This window comes from Corvus brachyrhynchos, unplaced genomic scaffold, assembly GCF_000691975.1.
Source record: "Corvus brachyrhynchos isolate BGI_N302 unplaced genomic scaffold, ASM69197v1 scaffold94, whole genome shotgun sequence".
In the NCBI taxonomy this organism is placed as follows: Eukaryota; Metazoa; Chordata; class Aves; order Passeriformes; family Corvidae; genus Corvus; species Corvus brachyrhynchos.
Window position 1 is genome coordinate 2,058,051 of NW_008238330.1, and position 20,137 is coordinate 2,078,187.

The 20,137-nt window shown below is 40.0% G+C and overlaps 1 protein-coding gene and 1 long non-coding RNA gene across 8 annotated transcripts in view; both read left to right on the plus strand.

The window, feature by feature from the left end:
• HECW1 (HECT, C2 and WW domain containing E3 ubiquitin protein ligase 1) overlaps positions 1-20,137 on the plus strand; it is a 200,993-nt gene that overhangs the window by 126,168 nt on the left and 54,688 nt on the right. For 5 of the 7 annotated variants that reach the window (XM_017734636.1, XM_017734634.1, XM_017734635.1 and 2 more), the window contains exons 10-15: positions 2,943-3,044; positions 8,257-8,407; positions 12,596-12,726; positions 15,290-15,411; positions 18,235-18,420; positions 19,020-19,154. In XM_017734636.1, coding sequence (XP_017590125.1) covers positions 2,943-3,044; positions 8,257-8,407; positions 12,596-12,726; positions 15,290-15,411; positions 18,235-18,420; positions 19,020-19,154 — 827 coding nt within the window. The remainder of the gene's footprint in view (positions 1-2,942; positions 3,045-8,256; positions 8,408-12,595; positions 12,727-15,289; positions 15,412-18,234; positions 18,421-19,019; positions 19,155-20,137) is intronic. The other 2 variants (XM_017734637.1, XM_017734639.1) reach the window with 1 other exon arrangement.
• LOC108446833 lies at positions 8-2,526 on the plus strand. The gene is made up of 2 exons (XR_001862146.1): positions 8-208; positions 409-2,526. It is a non-coding gene; the product is annotated as an uncharacterized LOC108446833 (long non-coding RNA).

The window sequence follows — 20,137 nt, forward strand, 5'->3', positions numbered from 1 at the left end:
TTTTTTTTTTTTTTGGTCTTTGTAATTTAGGTACTATTTTTTCCAATTCCTTCACAATTACATTAAGTCCTTCCCTTTGGTAACTCCTTTCATGTTGTATGCAGTTACATGAAGAAGGGGAGATGATCACTCCTCTCTTCTTCAGCTAGTGTTTCATTTTTATCCAGCTGAAGAAGTAAAGGACTCAGCTGCAGGAGTATGCAGCAAGGTCAAGAGGTAGTCTAATTTAGGTACTATTTTTTCCAATTCCTTCACAATTACATTAAGTCCTTCCCTTTGGTAACTCCTTTCATGTTGTATGCAGTTACATGAAGAAGGGGAGATGATCACTCCTCTCTTCTTCAGCTAGTGTTTCATTTTTATCCAGCTGAAGAAGTAAAGGACTCAGCTGCAGGAGTATGCAGCAAGGTCAAGAGGTAGTCTTTGCATTCCCTAATTCTGAGTCATCTGCCTCCCTCTATAAGTGACACCAAATTAAAATGGCAGCAAAAGGATAACCTATTTGGGTATCACTGTGGAACTCCAATTAAAGCATTCGCCTGTGTTTTCCTTCTCCATTCCCAATTTATTTACTCGCACCTTCCTTTGCCACAGACCCCACCCCTGCAGAAAAACAGGTGTAAGGGTGTCCTTACACACCAGCCTGTGTAAATATTTTGTAGATGGCTGGGACTAGGGAATTATTGAGTCTGTAGAGCAGAACCTAGCACAAATAATTAAATTTTCAGAAGTACACAGGCATAGAAACCCAGCTTCCTTCCTCACAGGCAAGAGCCTTTGCTTGTGAACAGCGTTGACGTGCAAGTATACCTAAGGGGGCATGAGCAGGTGTATGTGTGAGACCATACTTACAGATTTGATGGTTATTTTGGGCTGTGTGAGCTTTTGATAGGGGATGTGGTGGGAAGGGTGTCTTCTGCATGTGGATTCAGTGCAGCACCAAGACTTGAGCCTCCATAAAGGGCACTGCAGTGTCCATGGTGTCTTTGCCTTGTTTAGCTAAGCGTGTGTCTGAAGGGCAGCCCAGCTCTTGGCACTCCCTTGGGTGTCACCGGGGGTGCCTCAGTCAATGTGCACGTTGCTTCATGACTTGGCAGCTGTTACAAATACAGTAGATGGGGTCACCTCCACCCACTCCAGGTGACTGACACTACCATGCTTCCACTGGCTTGGCTAGGGGAGAGTCAATTGTGGTGAGGTAAGTAAAGAAACATAGACGGGTGATCTGGTAGTCGGTGCTACAACACCTGTAGTAACAGCACAGTTTTTAAGGCTGTGAGAGATGGACTTCTAGCACTGAGTCATAAACTTATGTAACTCTCCTGTCTGTTCAAAACATGCAGCAGATACATCTGTGAGATACGCCTATACACAAGTGGTTTAATGAAGACATTTAACAGGCCATACAGTATCATCAGAGCACCTAGAAGAGGGAGTATTTTTGTCTAAGTGATTTTTCTCATTTCTTGGTGGTGTGAGGTTTTTTTACAGTTTTATACAAAATTGGCTTCTGCCTTCTAGCTGTTGGTTGTTTTAAGAAAAAAACCACATACTTAATTTTTTTGGGTAATTTTTTTTTTTACATCTGATTGGTGTATGTTTGGGGTTTTTTACAAAATGTTCATTCTTAGGCTGTTAAGATTCTAACATTAAAGGGAGCTAAACCTGCTAGTACACAGTGAGTTTGGCTTAGCATTCCCAACATCACCAGAGCCATTCCGCTTGCTATATCTTTTTCCCTAAGCTACATCTTTCTGATGTATATAAATATTATGTTTATGCAATTTGGAGTGTATCTGTATTAACAAGCCTTCCTGGAGCTGGAGGTTATAGTCAAAAACTGTTACCACACAATATGAAAATATGTCCATTAGTAGGATAAATAGTCCTGGTTTCTAAGAGTTTAAAGACAAGCCAAGAAGGAATCTTTGTTCTGGAACCTGTGAAGTTTTAGCATGTTAAGTCTAAGATAAGGAATGCTTTTTCATCCCTACTAGAACTTCTTAGGTTCTTAAAGGATTCTATAAGCATTGACTTGATCTTAAGTTACTTGGTCCTCTCAACAGAACGTGAGTTTGGACATGTACTTAGGTTTCATTTATTTCATATTTAGGTATGGCAGGGCAGTTGGAACTAGATGATCTTTAAGGTCCATTCCAACCCAAGCCATTCTGTGATTCTATATATGGACATATATACAATGTTAGTGTTTAAAAACTTCCTCTGCACTGTATTCTGTGTGACTGTCTTTCTTCTGCTTCGTCTTTCCCTCTTCTCTATCTCAGGTCTTCCTTCCTTATCTCAGATCCTGACTGTATCTCACTATCTTTTGTCCTTCTCTTCTACCACCTGTCTCCTACCTGTTTCTGGTCCTTCTCTCATTCTCCCTCCTTCAACCCAACATGGACTCTTTGAATTTTGAAAAATACCTATAGAAGGGCATGATCTTCTGTTTTGCAGAGACTGCAAAATCCTGCCATTACAGTCCACAGAGGCAGCCACTGATCTTTTTGAAAAGCAGAAAAAGATCCAAGGCAGCTTTTAGCCTTGTATTCCACTGATGGGATGAATTAAAAGTTGGAACCAGGATTTTGCATGTTCCTGCCAGTTGCTGCAGAAGCTTGACTATGGTTGTACATGAACAGTTTCTCTCAGAGATCAAGCCTGATTCTTCTATCGCTTACACTTGTGTGTCTGTGAGTCCAGAATTTGGCCTATAGTAGTTTAGCATTGACTCAAGAGACTTGACTGCATTATTTTAATACTTCTTTTCCATATGAGATGCTATTAAAGTAGTGCCTGGAAATAGGAATACCCAGAGATGCTAGTACATCAGGTTAACCTATTTTTAAAATAATCACTTGTTTTACAGTAGCACATTTTTTGAACCACATTGTGAAAACAGTGAATGACTGTCAATGTCTTGAATATCTTGTCCATAGGTGATTGTCCTTTACTCCATAATTCTCAGCCAGTCAGCCAGCTTCCTTCTCTGAGGCCTGACCATCATCACTACCCAACTATCGATGAGCCTCTTCCACCAAGTAAGCTTTAGTTTTTTATTTTATTGCATTTTTTCAGCTTTTCCTGTTAACTCAAACAGTCTAGAGGTCAGTATGTCTTCCTAAAGATCCCCGTCTGTTCTGTATATACATTCTCCAGAACCCAAGCAATATGCCTTTTTGTTTCCCTTATTTGATCCTGACTTCAAATGTTGTCATGTTGTTTTGGACAAGCCCGTAATGTCCCTCTCTGCCTTGGTCCGTCTTCTTCCCTGAAATGAAAATATTATTCCCTGTTTCCAGTGTGTTCAGACTTGAATGATTGGGATCTGTCAGTTGTTCTAGAAGCCTTACCATAAGGCTTTCTGGGTGGTGTATCAGCAAAGTACTCTGATTTTTCTGTAACGTTTGTCTCCAGGTTTTCTGTAACCAACTTCAAAGATGGTTTGGGATGGCAGTCCCTGTGGTCTGTCAGGTCTGCATGCGGGTCCAGCAGCAGCCCTTTCACAGTGAGGATACTCCTGGGACAGACAGGTCCAAATCTGAACCAAACCAGCAGAAGTTGGGAAAAGGCAGCTCATGTAAAATGGTCTTGTTTTACTGTCTTTGGATTTGATAATCAGTGAATTTTATGTTCGTTATGAACTGTAGTGGAGTCTACACTTGCAGTGAATAAAAGTGAGAGGGTTTTAAATAGCATGATTGATTAGCAGCCTGGTAATATGGGATTTTTGCCACCAAAGCAACTGCTAGAGTCGTTTTTACTTGTCTTTGTAGCCTTTCCCTCGTGTATTCCCGGAAGATTACACTGCTTTTTGCACTGGCGTTCGGTGTCCAGCAGAGCGCACTCTATTCCCTGCACCGTGCCGCTGATCCCCTTTCAATTGAGCACAGGATTTCACAGCCTGAAATGTGCCTCACAAAAACAACCAGGCGTATAAACAAAGTGCTCTATTTTCTTCAAAGCCGAAGACGGGAACACACTTATTTGGCCTATGGTGCCCTTGACAAATAATTCATCATTTGCCAACCATGCTGTCAGTATTCCCTGAGCTGAAAATAGCCCTGATGCTGGCGTCAGCTGCACAGTAGCATGAATGATTCAAATGCCTTTAGCCCAGTGAAGTCCCACTGTGGCTTGCCAGTGAATGATGAAATGGGAACGGTTACCTCTGTAACAGGGAAATATTTCTCTTCCTCCCACTCTTACCACAACACTTCGTGAATCGGGCACATTCCCTATTAGATGACTTAATGATAGCACACTGACACCAGCTCGGGTAAACAGAATATACTGTGAATCTATTCTATATTCTTCCATCACCAATTTAATACATTTTTCCTCTTTCTTATAGTTGTCCTCAAAAGGCAAGTATTTCTACCACTGGTTTTCACAAGTGCTTTCACAAGAGGGTGTAAGGACATATTTGATGATAAAGTACAGAAGTGGTATCTCTTTGCAGTATTTTGTTTCAGCGTTAGCATATAACATTTTTACAGTAAAGGCTGACACTGTGGGCTTAAATATATTGATCTTAATAGGCATAGACGGTACTAAGTTAATTTTGAGTGGGAAAAAAGGTTGAGTTGAATAATATCAGTTAGGAAACTGGTTTCCAAAAACTCTCCATGGAATTTTACTGTAATTTCAAAATGAAAACCATAGCCTTAATCTAGAATTTTTTCTTCTCCTTAAATTCAGTATCACTATCTCAGTGCCTTTAATAACTCTTAATCCTAGATAAATAGTTCTTTAATCATGTGAAAGGAAGAAACTATATTTTAAGCCCAAGTTTTTTGATCAAAGCTGGCTTACTTCTCACATGCAGTGTTAGCTTCCATCTATGAGTAGAGGTGAAGGTAATCTGCCAGTGCTGCAAGCTCAGCATTGACTGATTTTATTTAGCTCATGAAGAATCTTCTGGACAGTCTTCTTTCTCTTTTGAATAGTTCTCTGAATAGCTTGATTTCATCATAACCCCACAACAGCTGCTCTCAGGGAGGAAATTTAATTTCAGTCTGTTTTATTTGGGAAAATAAAGTAGAAGAGATTCATTATGTATGTAGGAGTTTCATAATGACCAGTCTGAATGCTAAGTCCGATATGAGATTAACAGAAGATTTGCAGTGTTTGCACAGCCTCATGACGGCATTACCAGTCACCCCTTATTATGCCTGTGTTTGGAAACCCTGCAGAACTGAAGCCAAGAAAAATACGTGTGCCCGGTTCAGAGCTGCTCTCAGCTGAAGGTGTGGCTGAGCTTGGAAAGGAAAAGGCAATGTATTTTCTTTCCCCTGATGGTCCTGCCAAAAAAAGTTGCATCTGCTGATATAAATCAGAGCAGTTTCAGAGGCTGCTGTGAAATATGACTTGGCTGATGGAGGGGGATCACTGGAGAACAGAACCAGTACTGTCACATCCGTAGCCCATGCTCTAGCATGCTCTTACTGTGAAGGTTAGATAGAGGTTAGTCTTTGTAGTAGTCACAGTCTTATTTTACCTGGAAAAGTTAACAAAAGACCCTGAGGAAACCTGGCTGCTTCTTAGATCACCTTTGCCCCTGAAGTAACATGAAGGGACTTGAGCACAGCTTGGAAGCAGAGTTCTGCCTGTCTGTTCACCTGTCAGTCTGTTTGTCGCACTGTGCAGGTATCCATCCATCTGTCCATAAATCTGGTATCATATTCAGGCAGTTTCAGTGACTTGTGTGACTTACAGGTTGTCTTATGGGAAGGTAGAAAGTACACCCGCTACCTGCGTACGACAGAAGTTGTACCTGCCACCCTTTGACAGCCTTCCCTAACCAAAAGAAGAGTTACTCAGCTGACTAGAAATGCTATTGCAAGGAGCATGAGATACACAGTTCCTAATATTTTAGCATGCCAGTGTCAGCCCGTGGTGTCAGGTGGACATACCCGTAAAGCAGTGAATAAAGCAGCACTCACTGACAGGTGTCGTTCACATCTGTACGTACTGCTGCTGTATGTCTGACACATCTGACAGAGACAGCCTTCCTGAAGTCGTAATCCAGTCTGACCTGATGTTTTCACTGTGATCTCCAAGTTCTGAACAAGCTTCCTTACTCCTAGGTTTCCAAATATCATGCTTAGAAGCTTAGGAACTCTAAGTTGTATTTAATTAGACAGTGCATAATAGCGTGTACAGCTGGTAGTGCACAGGGCTGGATTATAAAACCTTGTTTGACTGTGTAATTGGATATATTTATTCTTGCTAAGTGTCCATCAGCAGGCTTTAGACCAATATGACCAGTTGGTGTCTTCTGTAGGCTGTCTAGAGTGTAGTTCTACAGCACTGCCTACCAGCTTCTAATTCTCCGTCAACCATTCTCAACTTGTTATGAGGTACAACAATAGTGTGGAGTGAGGGCTAGACTTCATCCTTTGCCAGAAAACAGCAAGGAAAATGAAGATCTTCATGATATTGAGCTGGATCATCTTACCTTTGATCTGGCCAAGGTTATTTCCTTGAGGATGTTGCAGATAATGCATAGCTCCAGAAGGGCCATTCCCCACCCACAGTGGCACACCTGCCACCAGTGCCAGCGTGCTCAGCAAGGCTCCGGCCTTCAACCTGCCTTACGCGTCAGTCTGATTTATCTCAATGTGCATATGTTGTACTTGTGCTTTTTTTCACTGTCTTACGTTTTAGACATGGTTTTTACAAAGCTGTGATCTTGTTCTTGTAACAGCTACCACGTCCTTGGGAAACTTTACCTAGTGGAGGAAGAGAGAGTCCTCTCATTAAATTATGTAGTGATATTCACAGTGAGAGATGCTGCATGTGTACCCATGGTGTGACTGTAGGGTTTGTGTCTTTAAGGACTGTGGTACTTGCAGTCAGCTTTGAAAGAAGTAATGCGTGTGCTTATGGCTCTTCTTGTCCTGGAGTCTTATGGAAGATTTCTCCAAGGACTCCCAGTGCCCATCTTTTAAGGTTTGTGGGATTCAGCTGTCAGGGGCAGCTAGCCATGGACTTCAGACAGCCTACACTTGTCTGCAATCAAATATGGGAAGTGGGTTTAGCCAGGTCCAGCATTCAGGAGATGGGAATTGGTCGTGAAGGGTAGGTTTCCAGATACAGTAGGAACTTCAGTCCTACTCTTAGAGAATAGGAAATGAAATACATAAAGTATGAAATTCAGCTGATCCTGAATTTGATTATGGAAAACCATAGGAGGAGTAACTCGTCAGGGAAGATGGTATCATAGTAAGAATATGGGAATATGAGGAAGTGTTTGCCCTCGAAGGTAATCATCATATGTACATTTGTGTGTGAATGCGAGTGAGGTTTGCATCTAAACTTGTGTAGAAAGTATGTGCATGTATTTACATAGATATGTCATCAGCTGATGGGTCATGTAGGAATATGAAACTAGCAAGCCTAATTTATTCCACTTCTCCATGCATTCCAACCAGTTTGATACTTGGCTTTGGTAGCTAACTCACTTCTGAATTTTGTCTGTTCCAAATGCTTTTTTTATCAACATTACCATTTTCCACAAGCCATCATATACCAAATAATTTTTACTTTTCAATCATGAGACAACATAAATAGTAGCAGGACACAATAATGATGGAAGGCTCAATATTCTGCAAATTCTCCATCTAGTTTGCGTTCATGAGAGCAGTGCTCTGTTTAGAGAGGTTTCTACGGTATGTCCAAAGAGTCTGTAATCAGTTTTCAGTGAAGCCTTTAATTGCTGTATGGTGTCCTTTGAAGCCACTTTGCAAAAAGGAGAGAAATGAAACATGTTTGTTCTGAAACATAATAAAAAAAGAAAACATGGGATTTGCCATATTAGCTCAGGTGTAATCTTCTTGTAAGGGTCGGTTCTTTGTGGCTGCTCCTACCTGCAGTGAATCCAGCCAAGCAGTATCACTAATTGAAAAATCACCTCATCCTTTTAAAAATGTAGTCCCTCTATGTCACTAGTTTTTCATGGGCTGTGGTAGTGAATTCCATGGCCTAACTGTGTGCTGTGTATGAAATGTTTCTGTATATGCATATACTGTATATATGTATATATAGACAAGCAAATAATATATATATACACACTTGAATGTGTACTTTGAATATATACACGTGATATATATTGCATGTAGGCTATAGTATCTCCTGTGTGTATATACCCTGTCTGTGTATGTATGTGTGTCTGTATATATCTCCCTCATGCAGGTTTTCTGGAAGGCACCACACTGACAGCATCACCCCTTCCTTTTTTTCCAACCCTAGATTGGGAAGCTCGGATAGACAGCCATGGGAGAGTGTTCTACGTGGATCATGTCAACCGCACCACCACGTGGCAGCGCCCCACGGCTGCAGCAACACCGGACGGGATCCACAGGTCTGGCTCCATCCAGCAAATGGAGCAGCTGAAACGCCGGTGAGCATTTGCACCTTGAGATCCGTGCTCTCCTTTTGCCACACTGCTCCAGTAGCTCCCTTCCTTCTCCGGTGCACCACATTGACTCCCACCTTGTCCAGGTTCTTGTCCCTCCTGTAGCTCTCTTCTAGCCAGCTGGTGTGCCTGCTGTGGGTGTGTGCAGCTCAAACCCGCCCACAAGAGAAGTGCTGTTGGGTGAATGATGGTGCAAAACATTTCTAACAGCAAGAGGAGGCTTTTGGAAAACTTTTCTGAAATAACTACCAGAAAGGAAGTGAGCATTCTTCCAAAACATGGAGTCACTTTTGCTATTTAACTGTAGGAGTGGCACTGATGGGTCGGCACTTAGTGCTGTGCTGCAGCGTTTTTGGGCCTGACTGCTACTGGAATTGTTGCCATATCCATGTGATGTTTCTACCCAAGCTATTTAGGCCTGTTGAAAGGTCTGTCTCCTTTTCCAGGGCAGAACCCTGCTCTAATAGGACTGAGCACATTTCTAGAGGTGGACAGATCTGCTTAGTGTTGCACTGGGCCCTGTAAATCTGTCAGTTCATTCTGGGCTCGCTGAGATACCTCTTAATGTCGCTTATATTTTTGCTTTGTTTGACTAGTCCGCACATAGATTTGTTTATCATTTTCTTCTTGTGCTTGCTTTTTCGACTGAATCTAAGAGGAAAGAAAAAAAATAAACAATTGGTCAAAAGTCTTCCTTTTTTTGCTTAAAAAGAGGGTTTGGGTTGTTTTTTTTTTAATTCCCTGCTTACTATAATGATGCCATTTCTAGAAAAGGATAAGGAAGACTGAAATTATATTTTAATTATAGCATGTAAAATGCCACAAAAGCGTTTTGACCTTTTTTCCTGTGCTAAGAGAAAGATCTGCAACTGAGAGAAGGATGCAGAGTTTTGAAGTGCTGTTTTCAGAGTACTTTGATTAGTTTGGGAGCTGCTGTGCCCTGAATGAGACAGTCTGGGAGAACTCGGCCAACTTAAACTGACACCATCAACACGCTCTTGAGGAATAATCCTTTCTTTACCAAAATTAATTATTTTGAGTAGTATTTTATAACATCTGTTATGTCTTGCCGAAGTGAGAGAACCTGCTCGGTATTTGTTTTCATTATAGCTTTGCTCATATAGTCTCAAGCTGCCATGTTAATATAAACAAACAAACAAACAAAAAAAAAACCACTAAAGAAAGTGAATGTTTAATGTTGATTCTTTCAAGGGATTTACATGACTTCTCTGCCATTTAGCACTGGTCTCTAAGAGGGATTTTAGCCATATCAAATCCCAGACTACTTGGCTGCCACTTAAACAGGTTATCTGCCACAGAAACCAGAAAGCTGCTGTGGACATACATCAGGTTTTGTGTTTTTTCTTCCATTTTTTTGGAGGTTGAACTCATGTAAATGCAGCACAGCCATGAAAGGAATAAGTTCTTATAAAGAGTGAGTTACCATTCTGTTAGTTAATGCAAGTTAACCATTAAACTAGCTATTGCAGCAGAAACTGAAGGGTAGGCATTGTCTTTGTGACCTCCTTCCCTCATATTATTCAATGTTTTCATATAGGCTGCCTGTCTGTCTTGGTTATGACTTGATTATCACTGGTTTGGGTTGGGAATTGAGAGTTGATAAGATTGATATTCTTTTAATCCCTCAATTTTTAGTATTCATGTATCCAATTACAAAGGGAGAAGTATGGAGGGTTTTCAGCAGTGGCAGATCTCTACATGTGCGAGTTCCATTGGAGACTTTGCAGTTTATTAAACATGAAATGTCATGGCTTCTTGGGACTAAGGAAAAAAGCTGGTGATTTTCTACTCTTTTCCAAGGAGCTCTGTTCATTCGAGAAGTTGAATACAAAGGTCTCCTATTGTTACCAAGTTTGGAACATTTCCTACAGTTCTAGTAAAGGGGATTCATATAGAATCTCCTGAGCATTTGCCCAGTGGCAGGTAATTTCTGTAGTTTTAACCTGGCTGTTACATTTTTTAAAATGATTGTAGTCCTAAGTCTAATTTCAGATATTTCATGTCTCCACATTTCAGGAATGTCAGGAAAGCTACTTTTCATTAGTTATTATCAACACTGTGGAGCACTGGACCTTGTTTTAAGCACTCATTTTAGAAATACTCTTTTGTTTCAAACTTCATGATTTGAAACGTTTTTCAGCAAACACACCTGAGAATCATTTTAGGTGAGGCAACAGCAAACATAGACCTTGCTGATAGAATTAGCAGCAGCCTGAACTTTTGCTCTAACCTCAAACAAAATTTGAACTCAACATCACTCCACAGTTTGAAAAAGCTTGGTGACTTTTCTTTTTAAACAAATTTACTTTTTTTTTTTTCTTCCTGATTTAATTTGTGGAAGGGAATGGAAAGACCAAAATATTACAAGGAACCTTGGTATTTCCAGCCCAGCCAAAACCACAAAGCTTTGGAAATTCAGCTTGAAAAAAAACCCATAGCTGTGATTAAACCTAGTCCTGCTTTCCTTCTGTGGCTTCCTTTTAGCTGTACGAGCCACTCGAGGATACAGGGAATGCTAAACTGGAATCCAAGTGTTGGGCAAACACCAAAGAGCCATCCATACTTTAATTTTAAAGGTGCTTGCTCATTTTCTGCAGCACTACCTGGCTTGCTTACTTGTTGGCCAAGCAGATAACAGCCCTTGTTGTTCAAGCTCTGTTGAAAGGATACTTTGCAGCATAGGTATGTCTAAATTTGTCTATGCACTAGTTTGAAAGATAATAACATAAGAAATTATAACCATCATAGTTAGGTCAGCCACAGCGTGGTATGTCTTAACCTCCATTTCTTTGACAAATCACTTTGAAAGGAGACTGAAATTTGCAGAGGAATTCCCATAACTTTTTCATTTTCAATGTTTTCTCCAATTACTTTGGCATTTTTTGGTATTGATATAAGGTGATTTTATAGTATTGAGACGCAGAAGAAATGCGTAGCCTTTTGTTGGCATACAGGTGGTGTTGCTCTTTGAGGTTTGCCAGTGGGGATTTTCTACCATCTAATTAAATTGAAGGTGCAGGGTTTTTCTATATGTGTGCTTATATCCCTTGATTATATGAACTGGGGGGGGGTTGTGGTTGGGGTTTTTTTTCCTTTCTATTGCATGTGGGTATTGTAAAACTGCTCCAATACTGGAATGGAAAATTCATTCAGTTGCCTGCTGACAAGTGAATAAAGCTGTAAAATGTAGGTCTAAAACAGAGGGTTTAAAACTGCAGTAAATTCATGCTGTTGCAAAATCTGCTATCAGAATTTCCGTGTAAAGATGGATGTTTTCTTAAACTATCAAAATACACACTAAATGTAGCTTCAAATGACTTTGAGTATTGGAGGGGGACACATAACTTTGTGAAAGTTTAGCATAAATCTATTAAAGCTTCAATTATTTTTCTTAATTATCTCCAGCCATTTTGCCTAAGATTAGGTTGCAGTGAGCTAGTGGAGATGATGTGTTTTGAGACATCAAAAAGCCAAACCCTAACTCTTCTCTTTAATAATCCTGTGTCACTTTGAGGAACTAACTCATTACTAACTTCTAATTTAGAATATAGTATGCATTAACAAATAGAGAGAAAGTAAGCAAAATTTGTAAGTTGGAGCTTGAACTGAGGAAAGAAAAGAGTGTAAATCAGAAAAATTAAAGACAAACAATGCTGGATGAGATTAAAAGGCAATAAAGCCATCCTGTTTCAAATACACATGGAAATGCTATGAAGAAATAAGGATTGAAAATACTGGGATGGAATAAAAAATAATTAAAATAATTAAGAGAGTCTGTTTTCTAGCTTTGCTTTTGTTTCTCTTTCTGTTCTTTCTTTCTCCTTATGCTTTCTTTTTCTTTTCTTTCTTTCTGTATAAAATTCATTTATAATACATGTAAGACATATTCATAGTTTGCCAGTAGAACCAGAGAAAACATGTTCACCAATTCATCTGTCACTATAAGTGAACAAGTTAAGGAGAATTTGATTTCTGTCGTGTGAATTCAGAACACTCCAGACTATTTGTTCCTCATCTGTGCTCTTACTCTGCTGTACACTGAAGATAGAAATATTGGAATCATTCAGAAACAGTGCTGATTCTTAAGGCAGAAAGCAACAGAAAGCTCCTCTGTTAACTAAAGCTTGTTTTCCTTCCTATGAATGTATCTAGGTACCAAAACATCCAGCGAACCATTGCAACAGAGAGGACTGAAGATGATGCTGTGGTAAACAACAGGGTGGAGAGAGTTCCCACTGGAGGAGGAAGTGACTCTGAGGCAGAGCCTTCCCAGCCAAGCCCAGGTATGGGGAAACAAAGCTTCTGAGTGGTATGTTCAGTGCCATTCAGTTCTGGGGAAATCGGCATTTCCAGGGGAGACTGGAATTTTACTATACCAGGTTGCAAAACTTAATTAAAAAATAAAAAGATAATTAGACCTGAAGATACAGTTTTTAGATGTGAAGCTACAGTACTTGATAGAACAGTATCAGTCCTTTTTTAACAACTACTAAGACAGACGAAGCATTTTTACCTTAGTAAAGGGCCATTTGAAATTAAAATGGGAAAGGCATTTTGCAACTACTAGGGTGAATACTGTTCACCTACGTAGTTGCAAAACTGGTGCTGCGTTATTTTTGTTGCTGTGTGGTTTTTAGCTCGGGGCATTTGCACTTTATTCTCTCCAGGCCTGGCTTGTGCGCTGCCACAACTGCCCATGTGATTGCACCTGCTGTGGCCCTGGCATCATGTATGAAATACTTGTGTTTTGTAAAGCTGCAGTTTTGCGATAGCTGTGAGCTGACCTAAGTGTGGGCTGTGACCAAAGAAGGCACAGCTGTCTTTTTGCTCACCACTAATTTATGTGACAGGACCCCGTACCAGAGTGGAGAACTGACCTGCCTGAAAAATAGCCTGGCTTCTTGTCCTTGTAATTTACAGCCAGATTGGATCTTACATCTGGCTTGTTAGATGAGGAGACAAGAATGAGTGTCACTACAAAGCAAAAGAGGAAAATGTGTACCCAAGGCAGGATGGGATGGCAGGGGTCTCTTCTACTCTTTTTGGTGGTAGTCACACTCATATTTTCTCAAAACATTTGGGAAACCATAGTCTTAAGTGTTTGTTTCAGGTAGAAGTATCAGCAATCAGTCTAGTGCCCACTATGCAACTTGAGGCCATGAAAAAATAACTCCCTTCTTTGTTAGCACCAGCAAAATGACTAACCGGTTCTCTTCCTTTGGATCACTCTTACCTCCACCTTTGTGTTCTGTATTGTCTACCATGAGTAAATCCAACTTCTTGCTATCCTTTTGCCGTCCCTCTGTAAACAGCATTGGTAATGGGAAAGAACCAACACAATATCTGCTTGAATTTTCTTAGTTTTCCAAGGTTAATAGGAAAAGTTACAGAGAGAAATAATAACCTTTTTTTAACAAGTTTAGGAAAATATTCAGTTTTGTTTGTTTTCCTGATCCATTAGGTGTTTTTAGCTTGAAAATCAATTTTGGCCAAGGATGTTTAACATTTGATGCTCAAAGTTTCCTAGCCATCTTTGTATTGCAATTAAAGGGAGACTTTTACCTACAGTGTATCATATAAGGAGATCTCAGTTCTCTGTGCTAGAGAAGTGGAAATGAGGTACACATTGTATTATTAGTATTTATAAGTAATGTAGCCATTACTTGTAATATGTATAATCGTTTAGTATCTTAGACAACATAATAAAATAGTAATTTAGTAGGAGTTGCCAACACTAAGTATTTAGTTCAGTTTGTTATTTAACATGCACTCCTTTGTTTTAAACCCAAGGAGCTAATGAGTGTGATAAATGTTATCATAAGTTATTAGGAAATGGTTTTTGCTACAGATAATTGCTTTTCTTTTAGAAGAAAACATAATATTGTATTAAATGCCAAGGATTAGAAGGTCAGTGATGGTGTAAACACATCAGGGAAAGAAAAAGCTGCAGTATTATACATTTGTTATTTGTTTTTTAATTTAAATGAAAAATGTCAGAAGGAATACAATTTAGGCACATTAATCCAGGTTCTGAGCCAGTATAAATCAATTTAACTCCAGCAATTGATCCAGTCTGCAGTTTTAAATGGACAAAATAATATGATGTGTGCAGCAGGAAGAAAAAAGAAGTTTTAATTGATAAGAAAAAAATGGGAAACTGCATTTATTCTCTTGATGATGTTTGCATCCAATTTTCATGGATTGCAAATAAAATTTGGCTTTATTTGAAAGTGCCAGAACATCCAAGCCATAATTCCATGATAGGAAGAATTTTCTGATAGCTATAGAATATCAGGAGTTTCTACCTCTACAGAGTTACATTCTCAATGCTCAGTTCTGCTCCTGTGCTTCATTAAGTGATACAGATTAAAAATAATCCAATTGTGTCTGGTTTTGTTTTCTTTACCATACAAGTCCCGAAAACCTCAGACTTGTCAAAAACAATGCAAGTAAAATACAGGGCAATGCTGGATCGGGAGATTGGATTTCTCTAAAATCAGCAGTGGGGCGAACCAGAATGGACGTGGGTGACTGAACCAAACCATCAGCTGGTGATGTGCTGTGGTCACATATTTAGGGACAGCAGCAGACTTGACAAAGAGTTTCATAAGCTACAGTTCAGGAAACCATCCAGCTCATGCCCTGCTGTGGTAAATACTGCACCACTAACCATAAGGACATCCGTCAGTTTGCCAGCAGGCTTGTCTTGGGAATGCCAAGGTAGGTGCATTGGGCAGGTGGTGACTTTTTTATATTATCACTTTTGCAGCTGTTTCTGAAAGGTTAAATAATAGTCTGTGCTTGCCACTACATTAATAAGATTCTGTGGGTTGTTTTTTTGTCCAGAGATTAGGAGGGAAGGTTCCCTTTCTCCTGTGAATTCTCAAAAAATCACCTTGTTGCTGCAGTCTCCAGCTGTGAAGTTCATCACCAATCCTGAGTTCTTCACTGTGCTGCATGCAAACTATGTGAGTAATTATGATTTGCTCTCTCGCACTACTGATAATTTTGAGTCCCAGAGCTTCAGGGAGAATGCACAGTGAATCTGAATTGTGTGCCTTGGGGCTCAGTTGTCCTTTCTGAGCAACAGACCAGGCTGGGGACACTACAGCCGGGCTGCTCCAAGGAGGCTCTTGCTGGGATTCTGCCTCACATAAGAGATTCCATGGTGCAGAGGACCTCATTAGTGTTATCCTCCCAGAAGAAGCAGGAACCCTTGGTTTCAGCTTGGTCAATTCTACTGTCTGTTGCTGCAGGGAGTGAAGTTGTTCCCTTTTGATCCAACATCCTGAGAAATCTTACTCAGATACCACCAAGTCTCAGGGAAATAGAGGGAAAAAAATTAACTCTTGCAATTTGCATTCCCAAAAAGGGGGCAGGCATAGCTGAGTGAAAGAAATACTAACTTGAGTTTTACTGTAGCTATTTTGGAAAAACACAAATCAAAACAAATTTTCAAAATTCAAGTAACTTTTTTTTCCATTAGTGCAGTAATACCACACATATTAATGCATACCTCGTGTGGAGTGGAAAAAATGTAGTATCAGGACAAAGCAGATGGGAAGTCCCACAAGGAGATGCAGTCCTAGTTTGCCATATCTGGAATGTAGTTCAACAAGGCATCTACACATGGCTTCTGAATATTTGGAAAGTCATCCATTTCGGGGTAGCAATGACCTTTCTTTACCAAAGGAAAAGAAAGTAAAACAGTTTGAGAGTTGCCCCAGCACAGCCTTTTAGCTAACTGCAGACATCAGGTTTTGGCTGTGGCACTTCATGGATTGAAGCCAGCCGTCCATCTCCAAGCATCTGCCAGAGATTATCACCCATGAGATCCTACCGAGGAAGGGATGTATTAACTCATCTGACATTCCCTGAACTAGGTTATGGAGTGCAGATAATTTCTTCCATTGGCAGGGTGATATATCATGATTTATAGCTGGGAGCAATATAATTTTTGACCAGCGTAGTTGTTGGAAAAATGAGCAACTGATTCCATAGTTGTGTAAAGAACAACTCACAAGAGACTAAATCCCAATTTTATTACTCACTGAAATTAAAAAAAAGGAAAAAGAGGCCTTCGGTTTTATCTTAAAAACTTGTCTCTAATGTGAGAACCAGAATAATCTGTTGAAATATCTGTCAAATTGTCATACAGATACCACTTGTACAGGAATATGGCCCACGTAACTTTTACCTTAACACGAGTGTAATATTTTACAATACAGTATTTTACAATACAAGCCCCTGTTAAAATTTCAAGCTATTAATTATGCCAGTGAAGTTGGAATTGGAAAATATTATCCAGCAGTTAGAATTAAAAGGGAAAAGCTCTAATTTTTCAGTTACTTTATTTCCATAAAAAGATAAAACTACATAACACTCCTTGTTTGCCTAATGCAGCTTAGAGATATTCAAGACAGTCATTGATCATACATTAGATCAAAATACAACTTTTGTTATGTAGTAGGCTGGGATCTTAAATATCTGTGACCACAGAGCTTTCCCGGGTTATAAGCAGGTCATATCTTCAGGGCAGAGATCATATCTCTGTGATTTCATAACATTTAGCAACCCTTGCCATAATTAGGGACCCTGTGCCACAGGGAGTGTTCTCAGGGGTGCCACCACAGTAAATCCTTACATAATAAAGATAATACCTGTAGATGTTTTATTGCATTATAGTGGTTAAAATGCAATAAATGTACACAGAAATTGAGAATTCAAAGCTGTTGGGTCAGATTCTCTGGACATATTCCAGGTCTGCACAATCGAACTCACTTCACTGGAGACAGGAGTCCTCCAGTGATCCTTTATTACTCTAATGAGTGACTCAATACTTTGGGCTGACCAGCAAACCAAGGCACTCATTTTCTCTCTAGTGAAAGGCTCAGGAGATTTTTGTGAAGTTTCCTACTCTGTCTTGAGGAGTTTGTTCCCTGAAGTGAAAGATTCCAAGACTAGCCTGTGGATCGGCCTTTGTGTTGTCAGCTCAAGTATTATTTTGTGGTGCTCTATCATTGAACACATGGTAACAACAAATACAGTTCAATGGGCCCCTATTCTGCAATCAGATCAGTTCACTCCCTTGAACTGCATCAGGCCACATTCCCCTAAGAGGTGTATTTAATGCCCATTGTGAGATACAACTTGCTGCCTGAGGGGTGGCATTCATTTAACTCGTGGAAATGTCTCCATCTGACAGGCTTTGTAGTCATCGCAGAAACAAATACTCAGTTCCAGGAAACAATTCACATCTTCCAAAAATAGACAATTAAAAGTGTCTGTTTCTGTCCTGTGGCTGTACCGTCACCATAAAAAAAGTATCAAGCTCACATGGAGACATCTGCACTGGGGTCCTCTTAAGTTCATGGCTCCTATCACATGCATCTTGATTTCAATTATAGCATAAATATGTGTTCACAGCTGTCTTTGCATCTCTCTGACACTGCCCAGGTTTCTGTTGACCAATAAAAGCAATGAAAGGGGCACAACTTCATGCACCTTGAGAGGGTGATGTTTCAGCTGACCATCTTTTTGAAGTGCATTAGAAAGGCAGTTCTTGCACAAGCTAACTGCAGATAATGTGTGGGATGTTTCACTTTCCAGATTGTATTTCTTAATTCTACATGTGCATGTAAAGTAGTCATTCAAATCAAAACAATGAGATGGACGTGTTTCTTGATTCTAACAGGACTTGTTTCAGTTCTTTGGGCATATGTCCCATGAAATAACCAAATATGTTTTGACATCAGAACTGGTTTTCTTCACTTCTGTTACCCATCTCATAGAGTGCCTATCGAGTCTTCACCAACAGTACCTGCTTGAAGCATATGATTCTGAAGATTCGTAGAGATGCTCGTAATTTTGAGCGGTATCAGCACAACAGAGACCTGGTAAATTTTATCAACATGTTTGCTGATACCCGACTGGAGCTTCCTCGTGGCTGGGAGATAAAAACTGACCAGCAGGGCAAGGTAAGAGTGCCAACTAAAGTAATCACTTGTTTTAGCACATGAGGCTACGTGATTATTAAAAGTTCCTTTCATCTTGACTCAAAGTCAGTGAAGGTTTGGTTTAAACAACGCAAACAGCAAGCAGAGTTATTTTAGAAGCGGAAAAAAAGCTTCAAAATTTCAAAGCATTTCTAGCTTTCTGTAGAATATTGTGCCAAAGCCAAAGCAGCATTGGACTGACAGCAAAGTTTGAGCCAGAGTTGGTCTGTTGTGACTGCAAAATTTGACTCAGTGTCTGTACCTTGAATGAACTTTGCCGCCTGACTTTTGGAACCACCAGGTTAAAGCATCATTTCCCAATAATAGTATTCTCTCCTGTCTTGTTTACATCATGGCCATTGCACATGATCTTGGCCTACACAGCTTCAGGTGTTTTCCAAGAGCTATTCTAGCTTCAAGTAGGCCAGTCCTGTCATTTGCAGGTACCTTCCATGGACTGTACTTAGCCAAGGTATTTCTGCCATAAAATTGCCAGTGGTTTTCCTGCTGTTTTCCCACAATATCATCACAATGTTGGCAGTCTTCTTATTAAAAGACACCATTGTTCCTTTGTGTTTCAGTCTTTCTTCGTTGACCACAACAGCCGTGCTACCACCTTCATAGATCCCAGGATCCCGCTGCAGAATGGGCGTCTCCCAAATCACCTGACTCACCGGCAACATCTGCAGCGACTTCGTAGCTACAGCGCTGGAGAGGTAACTATGCTCCTATCAACTCAGGAGCTTTTGACAGCAGTCTTCTCTAGAATTATAAGAACTCCTTATATTTGAAAAGCATTGAAACAGACTGCCTTGTGAATATTTATCTTCCAAAGACAAGAAGGGATTTTTTTGTCTTTCTGAAAGGTTTATTTCAGAGTTTGCTGGTTTGTATTTTGATAGTTTTCAGAATAAATTAATGAGCAAGTAAAGCATTACTGAAGTGAGGTGATGACAAAATAGATTTCAAAAGAAGAATCCATATTTGACATCCTGGTCTTGCTTTACTCAAGTCATTCATTAATTTTTTTTATAGCCTGATACCTCAGCCTGATATCTCATATGTTTCTTCATTCCCGGCTGTGACACTGTGCTCTGAAAAGATAGACTCCCTAGAAGCAGTGCAGTAATGTATGTTGAGGTTTGCTTTCTTAGCTTTCAGTCACATTAAATATCTTTCCTATGTATCATGGGGATGATTTTTATCACTGAGGGCCGTGGACAGGATTGAAAGAAGCATGAATACTGTGTTTGTATTGTGGATTTAAGTAGGAAAAAGTACCAGCAATCAGATCCTTCCTATAGCAAATCCATACAGTTAAAAGATTTGTAAAGATTGTTGCTGAATAGAACCAGAGATGAGCTATGGCAAAAGGATCTTTCTCTTTCACAAAAATATCCAGAGAAATGCTTGTGAAATTAGCCTCAAAATTTATTGCAGCAGGACCAGTCTGAATACCTCTCACTGCCACGTGGGGTTGGGCTCAGGAGCCCAGGGTGTGAGGTCAGTTTCTTCAGGACCAAAGGCAGACCAGGCATGAGTATCTTGGGCATGTTTTCTCCATCTTAGGTGAATACAGCACCCTATTTTCTGAAGATAGAAGTGTATCAGTGGATCTGTTCCAATCATATCTTCCCACCAGCTCAGCAACTTCCCTCTGCCAGCAGCCATCAGTTTAGTGTTGCTGCTGTGATTTAAT